Source organism: Sinocyclocheilus grahami, unplaced genomic scaffold (assembly GCF_001515645.1).
Source record: "Sinocyclocheilus grahami isolate Dianchi unplaced genomic scaffold, SAMN03320097.WGS_v1.1 scaffold462.1, whole genome shotgun sequence".
NCBI lineage: Eukaryota > Metazoa > Chordata > Actinopteri > Cypriniformes > Cyprinidae > Sinocyclocheilus > Sinocyclocheilus grahami.
In genome coordinates, this window is record NW_015505641.1 from 41,471 (window position 1) to 50,978 (window position 9,508).

The window sequence follows — 9,508 nt, forward strand, 5'->3', positions numbered from 1 at the left end:
CAAGTAATATTCTAAACGGTGACTTCAACTTCTACCAAAATAATTTTCTGGTAAGATATCTGTACTTTTACTTGAGTATAGCTTTTAGGTACTTTATACACTACTGAAAGTATGTACTCTTTTGGTGAAGAAAAAGTACACACTTTTGAGTGTGTAGTAGAGGCAAGCTTTGGGACATACTACACTCTAAAAAATGCTGGGTTGTTTCAACACAACTTTGGGTCAAATATGGACTAACCCAACTTTTGGGCTAAAAATGTAATGTAAAAATTTAACCCGAATGTTGGGTTAGTCCATATTTGACCCAAAGTTGGGTTGAAATAACCCAGCATTTTTTAGAGTGTATCATGTCATACCCGACTGTTCTGTCACATAGTTACATGCATCCTGTCACTTTAAACTGGCCTGTCAATCATCTTGTCACAGTTAACATCCTTCACATTTTATTTAACTTCCTACTGTATTGGAGAGAAAAGAAAGTAGCATGTTAATCTGCCAGCCATGGGTCTTTATGTGGAGAACACTGCTCATATTTTTGTATAATGATGCATTTAAAAGTTAATTGCCAATCAGATGTTTATAAAAGTTCACGTTGTTGCAGATGAGAAATAACACAGATAACATTAAATAAATATTTTTTACCAGGTTAAATGTTGATTATTAGTAACTCAAACCCCTTAATCTAAACACACACATCTGCCATGTTTGTAGTTTTTTTTTAAAGCTTTTTATTCGTGTTTGTAGTTCTGAATCAAATCATTCACCAGAGCGCAATGGATTGTGGGCAATATTAGCCATTAGAGTGTGCACAGATCCACACTTCAAAAATCTTCCTGAAATAGTAGACAATCTGGGGACTTTTGGCATACGCTTTTCAACATACTATGCTTTGGCACACACTTATTCTGATCTCACATACCATTTAGGATGGATGGCATGAACACTGGGATGTAGGGATTCGTTGTTTTGTTAATGAATGAATCAGCGTTTTTGACCAAACCAGTTGAGTGAATGATTCAGTGACTCACTCATACAGACATTCACTTGTTTTGTTAATGAATGAATCAGCGTTTTTGACCAAACCAGTTGAGTGAATGATTCAGTGACTCACTCATACAGACATTCACTTGTTTTGTTAATGAATGAATCAGCGTTTTTGACCAAACCAGTTGAGTGAATGATTCAGTGACTCACTCATACAGACATTCACTTGTTTTGTTCATGAACGAATCAGTGGTTTTGAAAAAAAATGTTTGAGTGAATAATTCATTGTCTCATTTATAAAAACAGTGGCTGCATCTGAATATGCATTCTTCCCTGCTATTTAGTAGGCAAAAACAGTATGTGAAAAGAGCAGTATGTCTGAATTTACAGTATTGATAGAACAGTAGGCAAAAAGTACCTGGGTGACTTCTGCTGAATTTCAAAGTATGAGGCCATGGGAGATGATTTGTAAATGGCACTGAAGCATCATGGCGAATTACATTGTGAGTATGCAATTTTAGATGCAGCCAATCACTTAATGAATGAATCAGTGTCTTTGAACAAATGTGTTGAGTGAATGATTCAATGACCTACTCAATGACAATAGTCTTGTTCGAAGTGCATCAGCGCTGTGCAGACCGATTGGAGTATGACATCAAAGCGCCAAGAGAGCGATTGGACAGCAGATGACTCTTTTATTTTTTTTAACTGTTCTTGCGGTACTTTGATGTCATAGACCGATCGGTCTGCGTACCGCCGATGCATCTAAAGCAAGCCTATTCACTTGTTTTTGCTCCTGAATGAATCAGTGCTTTTGAACAAATTGGTTGAAGTAAATGATTCAGTGACTCGCTCTTAAAGTCACGTGTGGCTATCTAGTGGCATATTGATGTAACTGTGATTTAACACAAAATTGTGTTTTTGATGAAAATATAGGGATGTGACCAGATCTCGTGGCGCGAGATCCGGTGTGTCTAACGTGCCGATATCCTTGCAAAACAATTTGCAGTTTACATTAGGGCTGCACAATTAATTGTACTGGGATAAAAGTTTATAGTTTGGTTATAAACACTTATTCTCTTCAGTAGCGATCAAAATGAAAGTATCTTAACACTTGTATGTATTGTACCGCTTATACTCTTCCGCCAGGAGGTGGCGACAACTGCCCGTTTAAAAAAAGTATTTGTCATTGAATCATTCATTCAGGATATTCCGATTGTGAAACAGGTCGTTATGAATTGAGACACTGACTCATTCATTGAATTTTATTTTAATTTTTTTCAAATTAATATATTTTTTAAAGACTTACATGTTGTCAGAACCACTAGTAAATTATGTTATTTTGTTTAGTTTTCTAATCTTTTTTTCTTCAGAATCGTGAGAGAATCGTGATCTCCAATTTATATATAAAAAACATGATTCTCAATTTATCCAGAATCTTGCAGCACTAGTTTACATGTTGTTTATTGCAGTATATAATTCATTCAAATAGAAGTTTAACTGCATAAAGCACAAGTTGATTTCAAAATGCACCTACTTTTTTTCCATTTTGTGTTTTTCTCTTGAATAAAAGACTATTTTCCCTAAATATTTCATCATTGAGGATTTCTTTAAAAAAGTCTTAAAATCTTGTCTCGTCTCGTTCTCGTGAACCCAGTCTCGTGTCTCGTCTTGTCTCGTGGGATAAGTGTCTCGTCACACCCCTAATATTTATATATTAGATCTCATTAAATGTTGTATATCTAATATTCCCTGTGGAATACAAAGTCCTCAATGTTTTTATATGTTTTGTCATTATTTGGTCCACTACTTATTGATCAAAAATAGAATTTTAGATGAACACTGTTAATCTGAGTTTGAAGAGATGGATCGTAAGCCTGAAGTTCTGTGTTTCTCTACAGATAGTGTCGAGGATGAGCTGGAGCTGTCTGCTGTGCGACATCGACCAGAAGTTTTGGAGCAGCTGGAGGCTCAAACGCGTTTCTCACGCAAAGAGCTTCAAATCCTCTATCGGGGCTTTAAGAATGTGAGTTAATGCTTTTGACTTCAAAAACAGAGTTAGATTTTTCTTTTCTTTCATATCGAATTCGATTGCATTTAGAATTTAGAAAGATTCTTTTTCTTTATTATTCCTTTTGAATGTTGGTTTGATGTGGAACATGCCAAACGTTGCAGGAAAAACTATCACGCTTGCTAAAATAATCAGGTCAGCAAAGGTCTCTAGAGTGTCCCTGAGGCATAAATGTCCTTTCTCACCTCTGGTGCACAATGTAATGAGACAACACCGAATTAACTCGACCCAAATTGTCAGGTGACAAGCGTGAGAGTGGCACAATGGTCCTTTATTATCAGACTCTCAAGAGGAGATATCAGAAGACTGTAATCCTTCCTTCAGACCACACACACACCGCTGGCAGGTGATGACTGCACTGAGGTTTTCTAGCACCCTCAATATACTGTCTTATACATTTTTCCATGTGGTGTCCCAGATACTGTAAATGTTAAACTACTGTTTTCATTTTTTTATATTTCACATTTATTATCACCTGCCATTTCCACTGCTTTTGCTTCTTTTTCTTGGATTTTTAACTATCAAGTTCTAACATCCTTCAAAAGAGATTTAATTAGTAAATCATTGTCAAGGGTCCTGTCCCAAATGCTGCCCCAAGCCCTCACGTTCCTCCTCTGAATGCACACTTTTATGATGTAGTTGTAGGGCTGAGCAAATGGGCACATCGAGGGCACATCGGGGGCACGTAAGCTTTCTTCTGGAACCTCAAATATTGAACTGGCCACCCTACGGTCTTGTGAATTTCACAGACTTGCACACGCAACAGTTATTGTAGGTGTGCAACACCTCATCAAGTGTGTCATGTGGGACAGGCCTAGCTCACTATAGCTTATTCTCATTTTGCTTTGTTGGCCCACACTGGTGTTGCTATTATCCTGATTACAGCAGAAAAACTTACAAAGTGATAAATCATTTCCACTTGAGTCCATGTAGTCTTTGAGCTGTTATAACTGCCATTAGAAAGGGTTTTCTCTTCATCCATTAACATCTTTTTCTGTATTTCAAAGGATGCCAGTGTTTGTCAGAGAGAAAAGGGTCCATATTGCTTGTGTTTGTTCATTTATTTATTGGAAATAGACAGAGACAGTGCTGCTTTTATTCCTCCTTAGTTCTCAGCATCGCTTTTGTTTGTATTTATAAATTCTAGATCTATGTATCTTTGCTAATTATGTAAAAAAAAAAAAAGTCTAAAACACTGAGGAAGTAATCATGCATTCATAAACTTTTATTCAATTTTTTTCTTTAGAAGAAATTAATATTTTTATTCAACAAGGATGCATTAAATTGATCAAAAGTGAAAGTAAAGACATTCATAATGTCACAAAAGATTTCTATTTGAAATAAATGCTGTTCTTTGGAACTTTATATTCATCAAAGAATCCTGAAAAATGTATCACGTTTTTCACAAAAATATTGAGCAGCACAGCTGTTTTCAACATTGATAATAAGAATTGTTTCTTGAGCAGCAAATCAGCATATTTGAACAATTTCTGAAGGATCATGTGACACTGAAGACTGGAGAAATTATGCTGAGAATTCAGCTTTGATCACAGGAATAAATTACATTTTAAAATATTAAAATAAAAAAAATGTTTTTTTAAATTGTAGTAACATTTTACAATATTATTGTTTTTACTGTATTTTTTATCAATTAAATGCAGCTTTGATAAGCGTAAGAGACTTTCAAAAACATAAAAAAATCTAAACCCCAGATTAAACTAATTTAAAGGGATAGTTCACCCAAAAATGGGTGACAGTAGCCATTGATTTCCATTATATGGAAAAATGCTATGGAAGTCAATAGCTACCATCAGTTGTTTGTTTACCAGCATTTTTTCAAATCAGTTTTTAAATGGTACTTTTTCTTTTGTTATCACATCAAGGGCATCAGAACTGCTGCCTCAAAAAAATACAAATAAATAAATAAAAATGAATCAGCAATCAAAAACCAAATATGGCTGAGAGAGGTTTGAAAATGTTTGGGAGAATTCGACCTTGTAGATCAGTGAAAGTCATGCAAAATAATCTGTTCGTAGTGGATTTTACAGACGAGGAGATTTCATTTTATGAGAGATGGTGGTCATATTTTTCTTCTTACTAGGTTAATTACACTTTACAAATGATCAGGACCTAAATTAAACTTGATTATCTGCAAATTAGCTGAAAAAGAAAAATGAGCTGAATCTGCTACTATCAGAGTATTTCAGAATAGCTTCGGCTTCATTCAGACTTTTTCATTTGTGTTATTTTGGTTGTATTATCCTATGACTCCCATAAATTATTGGTAAACTGAAACCAGAATATGCCAGATATTCTGTCCCTGATCCTCAGTGTGCTGTCAGTGAATGAGCATGCTTCAGCAAGCTGAAAAAAATCTTGTAATTACAGTCTGTGTATCTTAACAGTGTTAATGAACCCTGCATTGCTCCCGGAGTTTTTGATAATGTTGAGAAGACTTTGGCAGTGATGGTTTCCCTTACGAAAAAGACGTTTATTAAATGTGCTATTAGACCTGTGTTCGCACAACTGATCCTGAGACTGAGCGAGTATGAGCCAATCGTCGAGGTAGTTGAGAATGTGAATACCCTGTTCTCTCATGGGAACAAGGGCTGCCTCCGTAAGTTTCGTGAAGACATGGGGCGACAGGGACAGCCCGAAGGGCAGGACCTTGTACTGGTATGCCCGCCCCTCGAACACGAACCGCAGAAATGGCCTGTGGCGCGGAAGGATCGAGACATGGAAGTATGCGTCCTTCAGGTCGATTGGGTGAGTGTGATACGGCTCTGGATTGTTCACAACCCCCCGTCCCCTCAGGGGACCCAGAGGTAGACAAAATTGCTCTTTTGTCGAGTATTTTGGTACCTCTGACCGCGAGGTTCTCCGCCCGGCCCTCCTCCGGGGGAGGGAGTGGTGCGTTCACCATCTCCCGATGTAGTTTGTACTACTGTAGATACTTGGTCAGGAGCAGAACGATAGAACCGCTCGGCTCCGAAGTGAAAAGCTGAATATGCGCTGCATCTGCTGCCTACTTATACTCGCGCTGTGATCAGCGGCAGCTGGATGCAATAATCGCATGCCAATGTGCATTGGCTCGTTTAGTTTACACTCGAAGTAGATTGGTCTCTCTAAGCGAGATCCCAATTCGTCGGTCATCCGACGTGACGTCGAGAGTGACCGACTGAAAGGGAACTTACGAGTATATTATAAAACTACTAAACTAGTAGTTTACTGAGACTATACTTCAAAGTGTACTACAAGTATTTAATTAGTAAACTATCAGTATACCTATAAGTTCACTTTTAGTATAGTTGCAGTACAAGCTAAAAACATTGATGTAAACTAGTTGTGTACTCAAAGTTTACTACTGTTATACTTAAAGTATATTTAAAAGTATACTTTTATATACTAGAAAGTGGGGCAATTTAGTCCCAAGGAGTATTGAAATAGTACACTTACAAGATACTACTAGTACACTGGTATTTGTATACTTACTACATAAAGTATACTTAAATATATACTTGAACTTTACTTAAGTATACTTAATAAAATCAACTTGAAGTATACTACTTTTTGGTAAGGGTTCTGATGAGATCGGTGTGTCTCTTAAAAGGTCATTACACGGAGTCTCTCTCACGCTGCTTGCACAAGAAACAGTGGATGACAGCTACACAAAACAATCCCTTTTAATTAACCAGAGCTCACTGTAACACCACAGAACTTTCTCAGACACAGCCTTTTTATGTCAAAGATGTGAAGTGCTGGATTAGACAAAACAACTTACTGTAGGTCTTCTTTCATGAACCAGAGCCCAAGGTAATTGGTGGTGCAGAGGACACATTTCAGACTGGTTTTGTTGTTATTTATAAAAAAAATTCTGGATGTGGAACAGTTGGTGAATCACAGTTTAAACTTGTATATTATGGCAATATACAGTGAGTCTTTGGAAATGTTATCTTAAAAAAAATAGTTTAAATGGAAAATGAAAATTTGCTGAAAATGTACTCCCCATCAAGCCATCCAAGATGTAGATGAGTTTTTCTTGATTGGAAATTTAGCATTACATCACTTGCTCAGCAATGGATGCTCTGCAGTGAATGGGTGCCGTCAGAAAGAGTCCAAACAGCTGATAAAAACATCACAAGTAATCCACACCACTCCAGTCCATCAGTTAACAGTTAACAGTTATCTTGCACTTAACAATAACAATAGCACTTCCTCCAAAACCAATTCCCTGTTGTCCTCTCTTAAACCTTTAAATGGAAATTTATGTCAATATCTACTCACCCTCATGTTTTCCACAGGAACACAAAAGGAGATATCAAAATGTTAATTCTGCTCTTTTCTAAACAAGAAAATGCAGGAAATTTATGGTGATCATTGACTGTTACATTAAATTGTAAATTAAATTAAATGTTTTTACATATCAGGCATTGATGCTAAGAACTATTAAGCTGTTAAATTATCATTATAAAGTTGTAAGATGTACTTTTGATGGTAAAATGGTATTTATCTTGTCTTTTAGAAAGAATTTAGCATTGTGTGATTGCATTGTACTGCGATTCAGTCCATTTTTTTAGACATTTTGAAAACAGGAAGATGAAGTTTAGTCCCCAGAGCCTGTTTATGTTCTAAATGTAAATGGGAAGATGAAGATGAACTGAATGTGTTAATAGGCATCAACTGAGTTATACATCTTAGTGAAATTGGATTTGTTCCAGAAAACCTGATAAATTCAGATTTTTGTAGGTCCTAAACACTTACTGGGTTATTTTAAGATTGCTCAGCACAGATCATGTTGGCTCCATCACTGTACTCTAATGAAATGCACAAAGGCACAGTGGAAGTTCATCACAAGGTCAAGCTTTCACAAAGGCGTCATATACAGTACTGTATATTGAAGACATACAGTATGCCCTGTTTCTGTATAGTAATCCATTTCAGCGTGACTGAATCCTTTTAACCAGGCTGATTCAAACTGTTATTTGAGAGCATAACAGACAGTTGTACAGTGTATTTTATTGAAGAATGCAAAAGCATGATCTAAGAGCAAATCCCTCCTGTGCTGTGCTTGTATCAAAATCTGCACACCTCTCAGTCCTCCAGTCCTCCTCCTCTAGTTGCTCAGTACACAACAAAGGGAATACTGTAATGATGTTTCATATCTGGCTCTGAATGCCCGAGGCTGGTTTCTGATTATTTGATTGTCATTTTATTGTTCAGAGTTTTGCCATGTACTGGTACATGTGCCCACTTTTTAAAAGTCAATTATTTTGCCCTTCAGACGGACTCTTCTTCATTACATCAGGTCCAAACATTCAATGTGTTTTCCAAAAAGTTCTTAAAGGTTCTTAAATTAGTCTTTTATTATTTCCGCAGTCATGAAAAACCTGGAAATATCAGGCCATTTTCAAACTGTGACATTCCAGCCCGAAAAAGACGGGGAAATTAAAAACATCTTAAAAGAGACATGGAAATGTTCATAGTGAAAATGACTTAAGTTGCAGTCTTTTCTTCACATAAAGTTACCATATGGCTTCAGAAAACAATATAGTCTAGTATAGATTGGTTTTATATATTTATGTAGAATTCAACACAATTCAACACAAAAAAATGCTGGGTTGTTTCAACCCAACGTTGGGTCAAATATGGACTAACCCAGCTGTTGCGTAAAATTTTTAAATTAAAGTTTTAACCCAAAAGTTGGGTTAGTACCACCCCGTTGTGTCAGTATTTCGTTGAACCACCTTTTGCTTTAATTACAGCCTTTAGTCTTTTGGGATTTGTTTCTACTAACTTTGCACGTCTAGACTTTGCAATATTTGCCCACTCTTCTTTTCAGAACTGCTCAAGTTCAGTTCAGTTTGATGGTGAGCGTTTGTGGCAGGGGCGTAGATTACGCGGGGGATGCGAGGGACGTGCCCCCCACCCCCCACTTTTAATATCACATAAATTCGTCCCCGCACTTTTTCGGGCAAGTGTGTTCGCATAGAGGTTTTCAAGAGCCGGTGTGAATAAATATAGATTTAAATTAAAAGAGACAGGATAGTCTGTGCATGATCTGATGTTTTATTCGGACCCAGAATAAGGCGAGATGAACATCAAGGAGCACTAAACATTAAATGCAGTGTATGTTTCATTCATACTCGAAGCCGGAGGGCGCTCTCGCGCAGAAAGTCGTGCGAGGAAAGTCCTAATATGGACAAAAGTGTCCAGCTATCGCTGTACGAAAACGGTTGTTTTCACAGAAAAACACCCTGTTTGTTTTACGTGTTATTTATAGCAAACCATATTACAGATGCGTTGTCAGATTTAACTTGAACTGTGGTCCTAGCGCATGCCGAACCGTGTGTGGAGAACCGAACAGTTCGATTTTTTTCCACAAACCGTTCCACCCCTAGCTCTGACTAGGCCATGCAAGAACATTCACCTTTTTCTCCTTCAACCACTGTGTGC

At 37.0% G+C, this 9,508-nt stretch overlaps 1 protein-coding gene across 1 annotated transcript in view; it reads left to right on the forward strand.

Annotated features, from left to right (window-relative positions):
• The first annotated feature begins 2,848 nt into the window (after nucleotides 1–2,848).
• Nucleotides 2,849–9,508, forward strand: part of LOC107552955 (Kv channel-interacting protein 4-like) — a 14,936-nt gene continuing 8,276 nt past the window's right edge. The window contains exon 1 of the mRNA XM_016235018.1: nucleotides 2,849–3,010. Within this exon, the coding sequence (XP_016090504.1) occupies nucleotides 2,849–3,010 (162 nt within the window). The remainder of the gene's footprint in view (nucleotides 3,011–9,508) is intronic.